This window comes from Malaya genurostris, chromosome 2 (genome assembly GCF_030247185.1).
Source record: "Malaya genurostris strain Urasoe2022 chromosome 2, Malgen_1.1, whole genome shotgun sequence".
Classification (NCBI taxonomy): Eukaryota; Metazoa; Arthropoda; class Insecta; order Diptera; family Culicidae; genus Malaya; species Malaya genurostris.
Window position 1 is genome coordinate 119,760,183 of NC_080571.1, and position 13,865 is coordinate 119,774,047.

Genomic DNA, 13,865 nt, shown 5'->3' on the forward strand with positions numbered 1-13,865 from the left:
ATCTAACCAAACATTATTTTCCACTTCCGGTGAAACCCTCAACGAGTGAACACGTCGTATCGTGTTAGTGCGGTGAAAATTAGAGTATTTCGCGAGAAAGAAAGGATTTTCATCTGTACTTCGGTGACTCCTCGTTGTCACATAGCGAGGGTTTCATTTGTAGTCCAGTGAAAAGAAAGTCAATTGGACTATAAACGAAAACTAACTGGCAATATAGCTAAATCGCTGTGCCATCAATCGGCGTCATCTCAAGTGAGGTGACGCCACCAGAAGTGAAAAAGAAGAAGAACAACATTATTTTCTTTCGAATTGATCTGCTTTTGCAGTCGATGTTGCTGCATATTTGTTGATTTTTGCGCTTAGGATTCTTACAATATATCTATTTTCCATCGCCAGTTACAATTCGATAGTTAAAGTGACTTCGGGGGCATTTCATAAATGGTGCGACGATTTTCTTGATGTCTTTCGTTCATTTAATGTGGTACCCATTTTCCCATCTTATGCATTTATCCCATGGCGCTCAAGAAGTCGGGAATTGCTGGTCGTGGCAAATTTGAAGCCTCAGCCAATCGTTTCTGAGTTTGTGTGTCATTTTCGCTCGCTAATGCAAGAAACTCGGTGTTTTTCGAACCATTTCTTACAGGTTGCTTCAGATGAGCATAAGAACCGAAAGTATCTTCAAGCGTTTGATGAGATTCGGTAGTAAATTTCTTCGAAAGGAAACACTTAAAGCTTAGATACCTGGAATTGGAATTATTCCGAACCGTTTGCGTGGTACTGCAAAGGACAGTGCTGATTCGCTAATTGGTACTGTAAGCGAAGTCGGAAAATGTTCCAAATGTTAGAGTCGCCAAATTATCGGAGACGGAGAGTTATGAGCTATGATTGTGATACCAAGAATCACCATTTTCATCATTTCCAGCTTGCTGCGCAACCGATCTAAAATATAATTCAAATTAATGTCCCATGGGCATTTTTTTCCTCATTCAAAATGCTGTGTGTACGACGGAAATCAAATTGCATACCGCGAGGACAAAAGAGAAATGGTTTTCGCTTCCCATCGGCTCCGGAATTCCGACCAGGATTTTCCCTTCGCTTTTATTTCCCCCAAAATTCATGCTTATCACCATTTTCACCATCGGCGCCTGTGACTCACTCCCACCATTCAATGAGGCGCGACCAGCTGTGTGTCATAACCGTCAATTATTCAGCTCCAAAGAGTACACTGCAAATTCGTTGGCCACCGGTGCCCCCGTTCTCGTTGTGATTGTTCTGATCACTGGAATGATGATAAAATATTAAACTTATGAAAATTAATTCCTCTCCAGTGAGGTGAAAAAACTCGGCGGGCGGTTTTTTTTTTGTCGTATCCTCCCACCAGATTGAAACGAAAACGTTGTGGCTATGTGGCAAGGTAGGAAAAATCAACGATTTTCCACTGCCTGTGACATCATTAGCAGCGTGTGAGTCTCGCTCGGAACCGGGGGTGGAAAACAAACTGTGACCACCGGGGCGCCGAATAGCAGTACTTTGTCATGGAAGAAGGATTACTGTTTTTGCACTAATTAATAACTCCCGATTTATGGTTGGCTGAGAGAAAACAGGGAGTAGCGCTTAAAAAAACAGTCCAAAATCATATAAATTTTAACGATTTAATCCCACTTGTCTGGCGTATAGCTGTTGACTTATTTTTAATGCCTACCAGATGGAGCGTTTGCATGTGATTAACATTGTTCTCTTTTCTACTCTGTTTTCCAGACTCGTGCCTACCGAAGAAACCCGAATCCCACGGCATCATCCTTCCGACGACCGTAGAGTTTGATTCGGAAATAAGACTCACTCGTCGTCCCTGGAGGTTCGGTGAACTGATGCAGAAGTAAAATTTTAATTATTACTAAAAGTTAACCTCTGGCTGGCTGGTCCTGTCTGAACTGGAGTGGAAAACGGCAATAACCGGAAAAGAACCAGCAGTATTAGCAGATGAACCTGGAACATCTCTGGTGCACGATTCGCAGTGCAGTATCTGGCAGTGGCGCTTGCATGTTGTGAAAGTTCGTTATTTTATTTATTTTTTTGCATGCAACGGACTCATCGAAATGCGAAACACGTGCTGAGTAGCGACGAAACGAAAAGTGTATCGCAAGAGCAGCGTTATGAAAATTAATTGAATACAGAATTTTCCTGGTGCCGCCAGCAGTTTCGGCGAGAGTGTTAAAATTTATAATTAAATTAGTGGATAGTAGTTTTTCGGGTTACTGGAGACCAGCAGCAGCGCAGAGGACTTTTTGCCCAAATTGTGGAATTGTGCATAATAAGTCGCGCAGAATGTACGGCATTTAATAGCGGCGATCAGAACGGCCAGACGAAACATGATGCCGCTCCTGGGTGGGAAATCCAAACAAATAATAGCTAATAAGCTAACAGTGTGAAAATTTGGTGCTCCTTTTTGTATTATTGTTCTGTGTATGTGCGCAATTAAATGAAATCATATCGGGAAGATTTGATTATTGAATAAAATAATAACCATTACAAAAGGGGTAGAAATTTAATGTGCGGAGTGCCAAAATGGGCAGTGCCAGGTATTGGTCCATACCGCCGTTCAAAATGTTAGTTCTAGCGGTAGTTTTGCTGAGCTTGGCCGGCCATTCCTTGTGCGAACCGTACGGCGGAGGACACTATGGGCAGAACGGGGAGATGATGCGGTGCCCCAGGCTATGCTCCTGCACCGGCCAGACAGTTGATTGTTCGCATCGTGGACTCACGCAGGTGCCGAGGAAGATTCCGCTGGATACCGATAGACTGTAAGTAATTACTATTGATTGTATTTTGCATAACACAGCCTGGGTTGCGTCGTGATAGCTCGGGATGGACAGTCGGTTGAGCGTGCAGTGCCCGTTGATTAGTTCTGTTCGTTCATCCGCAAAGTTGGATGCGTTTGATCTGGGACATGATCGAAAAAACGGTTTTTTTTGTTAGATATATGTACAAAATTGTTCTATAGCAATAAAACAACAGTATAAGTTTGTATCAGCATAGTTTTAGAATATTTTGCTTTGTGCAATTTCATTGTGATCGCTTTGCCATAACTGAAGTGTAGGGTGTCCCAGTCAGTCTGAGCAGGATATGAAACAAACAGCACGAGCAATTTCTGTTATACTCTACTACAGTTCGACGTGACATTTCCTCTAATCTTATGCTACTTGATTTTGATCTTATGCTACTTACTAGCTTCAGTACAGACTGTTTGCCAACGCTTTCGGATACTTTTTTACAGTTTTTTTTTCATAAGTTATATTGAAATCCGCTGTCTCTACATTTGTTCGAAAATATACCTTTGTATGGGATTCAGTTGGTCTGATCTAGGAATAGTTAGAAGGATTCATCTCTTTGAATACGAATTCGATTCCGTTGGTTTTTAACCAGCCTACTGTGTCATTTACATAATGCACTGATGCGAAATCCGACCAATCAAGTGCTAGATTGTAATGTTTTTGGATCATGGAGAGAACATCCGGTCTCATCGTATCTATTCATTCATTTATTTATTTCACAGGAAATGTAGACTACATACAAATAATTTACAATGTGTACTTATGAGAATTGATTAAGGTTGAGATTAAGATTGCTTTATTTTTATCAGTTCGTTAACTTATATAATCTATTCTCTCCTAGCCTAGCTAATTAGTTTTTACAATTGGGATTACTGAGAATCCGGGAGGAGGAGTTAGAACGCGCAGTGTGAATCGGGTTTAACCAATGGGACTCGTTGTATCGTGTCGGCCATTGTATATTTTGTGGGTAAGAGAGTGAGTAAAGCTTCTTGATGAGTGTGAGCGGGTATGATGCGGAGAGGAGAGGGCGATAGCATGTTGGGTTATTCTCGTGAATGTCGGTTTGAGTTAGTGTGTGTTCCTGAGTTACTGTTATTCTAGGTCGTGCTGGCTGGTATTCAATTGTGGGACATGAGGGACGTGAAGAAGTGGGAAGTGACACAGTCTGTTATATGTTTTGTGTGTTCTGCTTTTTTCGATGACATGACGATTTGAAACTTGATGCTTCCTTGTTTCTGTAGTCGAATTTTATGACCACGGTGTTTCTTTCTCTGGGTCACCAGAACGAGCAAGGGTTGATATTTTAGTTGCCTTCATGTAGGTAATGTTTTTATTTTATGTAGGTTTTTTGGTTTTCGTGAAAGTGTGCTTTTACGGGTTTTGGTTAAGTGCGTGTGGTCTGGGGTGTGTGAAAGATTTAGTCCTCAATATTCATCTTACATGGCCTGGAATGTGTGAAGAGATTTAGTGTTAAAGGCTTACATTACACTTATATTACGCATAATTTCTACGATAAAGTTGGGTTTGAATTTGATTTTTTGACAGGTCAAGATGATTACAGAATTGATTATAAGGGGTGATTGATTTTTGCTGGTATCTTCATGGCAACACTGTTTTTAACAGATCACGAGTCAATCATGTCTGGTATCCTTGTCAAACTTGTTTAGTTTGGTCTATAATTTAATCATGAATCGACTTACAACGTCTAACATTTGCTGCATGGACGCTGGAAAAGTTGGAGGAAAATCCACTTTTTTATCAAAAAATTGCGTTCAGCGACGAAACGCATTTGCAATACAATCCCAAAAAACTCACTGGCGAGCGCTATCGTATCGTAAAATGGAAGAATTGGACATGCTTGACATGTGGTTTTTAACAAGGCGGTGCCACATCCCACACGATACGCGAAGCAATGACCAAATTGACAGCCGCCTTCGGTGAACAGTTTATTTCACGTTTTGGGCCCGTCAAGTGGTCGCCTAGATTGTGTGATTTAACGCATCTGGACTATTCCTTGTGGAGCCATGTTAAGGCTCATGTCTACAAGCAAAAACCAGCAACGATTGACGCACTGGAAGCCTTTATTTGTGAAATACCGGCCGATATGTTGGAGAGAGTGTTCCAGAATTAGTCCTTGCGCATGGGCCATCTAAAGCGGAGACGCGGCTAACAATTGCATAAAATCATTTTCAAACATTAAATTATATTGATCGTTCTATCAATTCCAATAATGATTCCATCAGTTTTCTCAAATTTTTTGTGTTTGTTTTTTGAAAATCAAATTCTATACCTCTTGGAAAATCACGCTTTAGCAAGGCATTAATCGATTGACTGGACACAAATTGTTTTTTTGTGACTTTCTAAAAATAATTTTCGTGTTCATAATTGACAAAATAATGTCGTTAATAAAATAAAGCATTGAAAAATTACGACGTTCTTTAAGTGTGTTTAAAAGCATACAGCGTGCTCTACATGATGGCAGAGGAAATGCTGTTCAGTTTAAGTCCAGTCCAGAAGTGCGATTCAATTAGCTCGTTAACAATATTATATGAATTCCATATTAAAGACTGTCCCAGAAAGTATGGACGCACTTTGATTCCGCTGTAAATAATTCACAAGTGTTAGATATTCAAATTTTATTCGATATACTGATAATATTAGACTTCAACAACAGAATATTATTCTCAACATTTGCTACTTAGCCATTGTAGACTAGCTGGCACACCTTTTTGCCAACGTTCGTCATTAAATTCCGTACAGACTTTTTGGCGACAAGTTTTGACACTTTTTTCCAATCTTTTTCGAACTGTTGAATGGTTTCGGCTGCCGAGACATGTTTCCTAAGCTGTACCGTCGTTAATGCACAAAATTCCTCAATTGTTCGAAGTTGTGGGCAATTTGGTGGATTCATGTCTTTTGGGACGAAAGTGACATTTTTGGTAGTATACCATTCTACCGTTGATTTCGAGTAGTGGCAATAAGCAAGATCTAGCCAGAAGACAACATGATCCTTGTGGCTTCGAATCATGGGTAGAAGTCGTATTTTTGAACATTACTTGATGTATATTTCTCTGTTTATTGAAGCAGTGGCGATGAAGGGTTTCGAAATCTTACCGCAGCTACAAATTGCTTGCCAGACCATAGCTTTCTTACCAAATTTTTCGACTTCAAGCGATGCCTCGGACTGGTATAACATTTGCCCTTCTCGCAATAATATTGTGGTCCCGGCAAGGATTTGTAATCGAGTTTCACGTAGGTTTCGTCGTCCATGATTATGCAGTTCAAATTTCCAGCAAGAATCGTATTGTACAGCTTTCGAACCCTCGGCCTGATCGATGCTTCTTGTTTCGGACTATGTTTTGGTTGTTTCTGCTTTTTATAGGTTCGAAGATTCAAACGTTCTTTAGTACGAAGAACATTTGACTTCGAAGTGCCCACTTTTTTGGCCACATCCCGAACTGAAACCTCCTACTTTTGCTCGAACGCCTTCAGTATACGTTTATCCAAATGAGGGTTAGCAGGACCTTTTTTTCGACTTCGTTTTCGGTTTATCCTCAAAGGTATTAGTCCTTACCGAGCTTCCTGATTGCATTTCGCACGGCTTTTTCACTTACTCCTTCCATTTTTGCTATCTTTCTCAGTGACAGTCCGCGTTCTGTGCACCATTTGTACACAATTTTTCGACGTTGTTCTGCTGAAAGTCCACGCATTTCAAAACAAACTAATGAAAACGAATAAACAACTGCACAAGTGGTTAGAGAAGAGTGTTAACAACAGGACGCAGCCATAAAAATTGACAGATTCTGAACCATTGCGAAATGGCAGTTCCATACTTTCTGGGACAGTCTTTATTTGCTTAATTGATTAGTGCTTTCTAGGGTTCCACAAAAGTGAACTTGGAGTTTAAGACTACACCTAAATCTCGTTTTGTTTTACAATTTTCTACATGTTGGTTTCCTAGATGTAGGGCGGAGTGTTCGGTTACCGGTACTCTTTTATTTAAACCTTATAACTTCGGACTAAGTGCACAATATGCGGATATATATACATTAATGGAAAACTAAAGTCCCTAGCTAACAACTGATTAAGAAACTAGTAACGATAAAATTTTGGCCATTTCAAAAAAGGTATCCGGTTACCGGCACCTCAAGAAATTACGCTAAAAATGGAACAATATAAGTAAAGACTGCAATTTTTCAAAGAAAAAACGAAATTTATTCTTTTCGGAGGCGTTTCGGACAAAATCTTTCAAAGTCTGATGGTGACTTCGCCTTGACTCTCTTGGTCGATGATTGGGATGGTGGTGCCTTTGGTGTTCATTTGGCCGGCCTCCCACCGGCTTCGCGGCATTGAATACTTTACTGCAGTCGAATTTATTGGCTTCTTATCGACTAAGCAACGTTTAATGGCATTATTCAGTGCATTAAAGTTTATTTCCCTTGACTTTGACGATTTGTTTTAAGTTTTCACTTATACGACGGGTGTATTGAAGCTGTCAATTTGTCCACGTGCTGCGTATCACCAGAGATGCCAGTTAACACAATAAGTTTAGCTAGTAAAAACAGAAAGATTGCGCCAATTTTCGAAAGTCTGTAAATTCTAACGAATGTCTGCAAACAATCGAAGATTGTAAACAGTCTTCAGACGAAAAAAAAGGCTAACTAAGAAATTTGATATTCTACAGAAAATGAGAAACAAAAACTTTGATTGCGAAAATGTTGATGGCATCCGGTATTAAGTCTCGAAATAAATCCATTTCACCTCATAAATATTCAATCCACTCACCTTTTCGATTGATGCTCTTCAATTCATAACACTAATAAAAAAATGTCAGAAAAAACATTTCAGTTGATTTTCACGCAATTAAAATTTGTTTTGAGCGCAACAAAAAGTACAAGCTTCTGTTTGCTTTGGTATTCGACACAAAAAAAACGTGCTGCTATTACACCCACATGACATTTATCGGAATGACGCTTTCGGTCAAAAGTTACGGTGGGGTGCCGGCAACCGAACACCTTACCCTATGTCTACAGATAGAGTTTCATTTTCCCTACAGAATGTTATTGTGTTACATTTTCTTACATTGAGCTTGAGTAGACTTTTTCTGCACCAATCATGTAATAGATTGATTTAGTTCTGGGGGGCGTCGTTGATGTTTCTGTTTTTCATTGAGAGATTCATGTCGTCAGCATATACAAGCACTTTTAGATATTTGAGTATGAAGGGAATGTCGTTTACATGCAGTATTAAAAGAAGAGGTTCTAAATGAGAACCATGAGGTATGCCAGATGTTACATTGATTGGTTCAGACAGAATGTTATGAAAGCGAACTACTTGTACACGTTTCGTTGAATATGATTCGAGCCATTTTAGTAGATTGTGTTCTATGCCATATTTCTGCATTTTGTATAATAGTAATGGTATGTCAATTCGGTCGGAAGCTTTACTAGAGTTTCTACGTAGTAGCCGGAATCCATGGCATTCAGAGTGAAAGTGATAAATTCTAGAAGATTTGTTATGGTTGAGCGGCCTTCAAAAATTCATGCTGTTTATTTATTGTTACTTTTTCAGTTGTAGGAAAAGTTTTCGTTTTCAATTTTAGTGGAAAAATTATCATTTTTTCGCGAGCAAAAATGAAAGTCAAATGCTCGAAAAATGTAAAATTCAAAAATGTCCATTTAACATTTGGCAATAAGTAAAATCATTACAAATCTGCGGGTCCATAAATATCAAAATCAGAAATCTGTAAATTCAGAGATAAATCTGCATACACGGCATCACTGGTTTTCATATACTGGACTAATTGGTATGTGTGTACTGCGGGAAACGGACTGTGCAAATCATTTTCTCGAAGCAGTCTAATCAAGTATAAAATGCGCTTGACTCTCGTTATCGACTGAATGCGATGAGATTATATAACGAAGTTTGAAAGTGTGAGTGAGTTCTCTTGAGAGCGCTCAAAGTCACTTGCTTGATTAGGGCCAACTTTGGCAAAATATACCACTGTGATGATGTGTGCTGTGTGATAATGTTTTTTTTATGACAGTTGTGTATTCTGAAAGTTGAATTTCGTTTGGTTTAAAATAGTTTAGCTTTCAGTTTGCAAATATAGAGCTATAAGAAATTTTGGTGGCTATTTTACTGCAACTATTAGTGCTTACTGGTTATCTGGCTATGATTATCTCGTGCCGACTACTGTAGCCGAAAATGCATTCCCAAAATTCGACACTAAAGATGGTCGGGTTTCGGGCATCTGTACCCGAAACCCGAACCCGACGAGTGCCGATTTTTTTATTTTCAACGGATACGGGTCGGGTTTAGTTAGTTAAAAAATTTTTTAGTTTCGATTTTTTTTTCGAGCTCAAGGACTTTTTCGGGCTTGGTTAAGATTTTCATTTTTTATCGGGTTCGGGTCGGGCTCGGGTTTTGAAGATAAATTAATCTTGAGTCGGGTACGGGTAATACTTTTTATTTTCGATCGGATACGGGTTGGATTCTGGTTTGAAAAAATTCTTACTCGACCTCTATTCGATACTAAGCACTAGTGTGATTTCCTTTCTGTGCGGTGGTCGTCGGCTGTATCCTCAGTGCAGGCATAAAACTTACGCACCGGTGTATCACTCTAGTGAAGTGCCATCACTGCCAGCACGGACTGTGAAGTACTGGTTTGACTGACGCGGCTTGTTTTCCACTTCTTTTTGTTTTTTGGTTTTTGGAATTCCGACACCAATGTCTAACGGTTCCTCCGCTTTGAGCTAGGCAGTAGGTTTGAACTAGGCAGAATTCCCGATGAATTTCAGCAGCTGAAGATCCTTTCGCACACAAAAATAATACACATTTATTACAGCACGAATTTCACTGCTGGATGAGGTAACAATCATTGCGGACATTGTGCACTGTACGCACAGATAGACAAATCGACAACTGAATCAAAACAACACCCGAAAGAGCTATACAAGTAGTGTTCTGGAAAAATTGTACAATCAATAGCTCTCAAACTTTAATCTATTAATTGAAACAAAATAATTGTTATATCTCATATCTTTTTTGAATAGATTTAATCAATCTCTGAACATTTTTCCAATCATTGAACAGAATATTTTCAGATTTACACCGATCAACACGACGAGTTTATGAGTTTTTTTAACAATCTGGATGTGTTGCCAGAAAATAAATAGTTTCTAAAATATTATATGTTTTGAATGTTTTTCGTATGATTGGATGAAATACTTGTCACTGAGAATGTCCCGAATATTTTAGCACTAAGCACGTTTATATCTAGTCAATCAGCTCTCGTTCCGTAAAAAAGTTCGTTGCGAAAAATAAACTTCTTCGATACTTGTTAATCAAACCTTTCCAATCACAACAACAACATTTTCCGTGTGCATGACAAATGTTAACTGTGTAAAAACATGATGGTAATAACAACATAATTAGTCTTCCAGTTCCCTTCTTGTTCGAAAAATGTATCACTTAGTTAAACATACATTATCCGTCCTCCGTCGATTATCAATATCCCTTGTTCCGTTTCTAGAGTACAAACGCCTTCATTATTAGCAATACAGTTCCTACATTTATTTCAGTTGATTGTCTGCACCTTGTTACGATGTGCTGTCGAATCGAACCGTCCCGATAATCGCAGACAACTATATCACGAAAGCCAATGCACACATAATTGGCGGGACTTCAGAAAAAAGGGTTTTTAACCGAGAATCATTTCTCAAGCAGCACGAACGCCGTCCCAAGCCAAACAAGGGCGAAATTCACACGCAACCTATTTAGACAATAAATTGTTTTCTTCCCCTTTCCTGTTATCGTTATTAAGTTATCGATTTGCATACCTGGACTGGCCTGGCCTGACTTGGTCCGTCATACTTATGAGCCAAGGTAGTCAAGAAATAGTTGTTAATAAATTATTTGGGTGGTCCGCGATCATGAAATGCCACTTGTGATATCCTAACTATCGTGTTGGATGGCGCGTTGGTTGGGCTGAGAAAACAGGGTGAAGGTGCAGATTTTCCGTTGTACAAAACAAGTTTGATTTGCTCACGTGAAAATGCTGAACTATGCCAACGTGATTTGGCACTTTTAGCCAGCCTGGTTTCACCGGTCGGATTGGCGTGTCGGAACGAAATGTCGAAATAACTCACACGATTGAAACTATAATGATACGTTAATAATATAATTTTGCACGATGGCTGGGCCCAGTACAGTTTTTGTTTGTCTTGCAATTATGTGTCTGTCGAGGTGCAATTTCATAAAGTAGAAAGAAAAAAAAAATGCTTGCCAAATGATTCCAAGAGGTTTGTTTATTTTCTACGCTCAAGGCAGTATAATTGGCAAAAGCTCAGGCCTTTGATTACGATTGATCGTGACCGTGAGTGCCTTATTACCTCTAGCTAGCTATTCGGCTGTTTCCGAAGACCTTGTCCGGTGGATGATGTGAGAAAATTTTACTGGTTCTTAAATTGTTACTTCGGGATAGGCACACAGGTTACGGACATCGCGATCCGTGCCTTTTTCGAATAAACTATCGATCTTGATTCACTAAAGCATCTACCTTAACAAAATATATAAAGGCTTCGACAATGTCTAAAAGGTATAGAATTACATGAACTTATCAGACTTATTTATGCGATGAGTTAAAACAATAAAAGATAAACGTTCTCCGAACTCTTTCATTTTGTAAGTGATGTTTGGTTTGGCTACAATAAATAATTTCATCAACTTGTCGTGCGAGAAGTTTGGATTTTCGTTATGCGCGAGCAACAATTTGATGCGTTCGTAGAGTATCACTTGTTTCAAAGCTATTTTTGCTGCACACATATTTTCTAGTGGGCAGAAATTTTTAGTAGAAGATCGAACCCATTCTTTACGGTTATACCGAATATCTCTGTTACCGATTATAGACATAATGTTCGTAATTGATTGAACTGCCCTATGTATCCTTTTGTTGCTATGAAATTCCAATCGGATTCGATTTAGAATTGCAAGCTGTTAAATTGGTAAATTGGAATTTACCAGGTTTTCTTCATCAAAAATAAACGAGTATTTGAGAACGATGGCGAAATATTTGTCCATCCCTTTGGCAATCGATGGATACTATCTCGAAAGAAATCTTTACCTGCAATTGACATTTATTCATCGAGACATTTTCGTACATTCTCGAAAATTTAGAAAAATTGCTTAGTCAGTGCGTGTCTCGTCGTGGAAAAGAAATGATAACTATACGGATACAATGATTAAAAATAATGAACAATGATTAAAAATAATGAAATCATGAAACATGTCTTCTCATGAAATTTCACGAGCAAAATGACCGATATCATGAAAATTTTCATGGAAGATGAGTTATTTTTCGTGATATCGAAAACATTGCTCATGAAATCATGAATAATAAGGCATGATTGACATGTTTCGTGATATCATGATTTTTAATCATGGTACCAGGAATGGATTTTTGTCCGTGTAGAAGGTACCCGATCTGGTGAATGTGGCGGTTGCGGTAGAAATTCCCAATCAAGCGTGGATACTGTTTCTTGGACAACTTTGGCTGAATGTGGAAGAGCGTTGTAATTCTGCAGAATGACTTTTCCGTATCTTCGAGTTCTTTCTGATTGTTTTTTCGAAGACTGCGTATTTTAAATCAATCATTTTTTGGTGGTAACTGACGATAATATTGCCAGATCTCGTAGCACACTAAATAATTCCTACTGATTCCACCACACACACACACATATCAATGTCTTTTTCTCAAAACGATTGGGTCTTCCTCATTAGTCACTCTGCAGTGCGTGACAGAACAAGATAGCGCTTAAGACATTTTGCTTCCTTCCTGTTCTACAAGAAGGTGATGGTTGTTCTGACGTTTCAGATTCTTTTAATATAACCGTTTTTTTTTGTGTCAGTTGCAATTCGATACAATAAAATCTCATCTTTCGTGGTGTATAACGAACATTTCGTACTGTTATTTCGTTTTTCCTTCTGTCGTTCATTCAGACTATGTGGAACCCAATTACCAATCTTTTGAATTTGACACTGGCTTCCACGTAATAGAAAATGTCTTGTCAAGGGACATTCAACATTTGTTGATGATTTTCGCGCTGTTTGTTATTAAAAATAAAACCATCTCTTTTGAAACGTTGAATCCATCATTCCCAAGTGTTGACGGTTGAAGTAAGATTCAATAAATTTGGAATTTTGGCTAACTTTCTCATTTTCCGACAATCAGCCAATATCATTATTGCTAAAAAATTCTCAATCGATCTTTTTGAATTTCTTTATAGGGAGTTAATCGAATTTCTGAAAAAAAACGACTTTCGAACGGATCCCCTGAGACCCATAGTGTTACGTGGATGTGTGTGCACATTTTAAAGAAATTTTTTAACCGCTCAATTTTCTCGAAGATTGGCTCGTTTAGAAGCTACTATTAGTTTATTAAACAGGTTTTTAGTTCAAATGGCTTTTACTTACGGTTCCGGTGATATAATGGTAAATTCAATTCATAATAGATATGTTTTGAATCTAAGTTCGTGGGAATCGATCGATACCAGTTCGATCGATTTTGGAGTTATAGACCGCAAAAATTTTAGATTCAAATGAGCGACAAGAACAAAAAAATTTTCTGCGGCCTAATACACATATTCAAGTTAACTTGAAAAGACGTAAATGAAACATTAATTTCCAAAGCTTTTTATCAAAAAATCGCTGTGAGCTGAGTTTGAAACATAGCAGATTTCAAAAAATGATTGAGCGTTATAACGGCTGATAATTGCAACTTATCATTGACAGCCCCTTTGAGTAGTTTTGAATAACCGAAAAACCTGAGCAGAAAACGTTTAAAGATATTTTTAATGCAAGAACCGAGCAAAAAACTTTGAATAACCGGATAAAATCTTAGCACTTTCAGTGCAAATGTGTTGATTTTTGCACGCAGACTTTCTACGTGTTTCCCTCGGCTCCGGGATTCATTCCACGTATTGAATGTTGTCTAGTTTTTTTTTGTTCCAATTATAGAGATTTTAACCTTAAGAT

The 13,865-nt window shown here is 38.5% G+C and overlaps 1 protein-coding gene across 3 annotated transcripts in view; it reads left to right on the top strand.

Annotated features, from left to right (window-relative positions):
• LOC131432228 (protein slit) overlaps nt 1–13,865 on the top strand; it is a 445,785-nt gene that overhangs the window by 144,067 nt on the left and 287,853 nt on the right. For all 3 annotated transcript variants that reach the window (XM_058598368.1, XM_058598369.1, XM_058598370.1), the window contains exon 2: nt 1,759–2,801. In XM_058598368.1, the coding sequence (XP_058454351.1) occupies nt 2,566–2,801 (236 nt within the window). In that variant the 5' untranslated portion in view covers nt 1,759–2,565. The remainder of the gene's footprint in view (nt 1–1,758; nt 2,802–13,865) is intronic.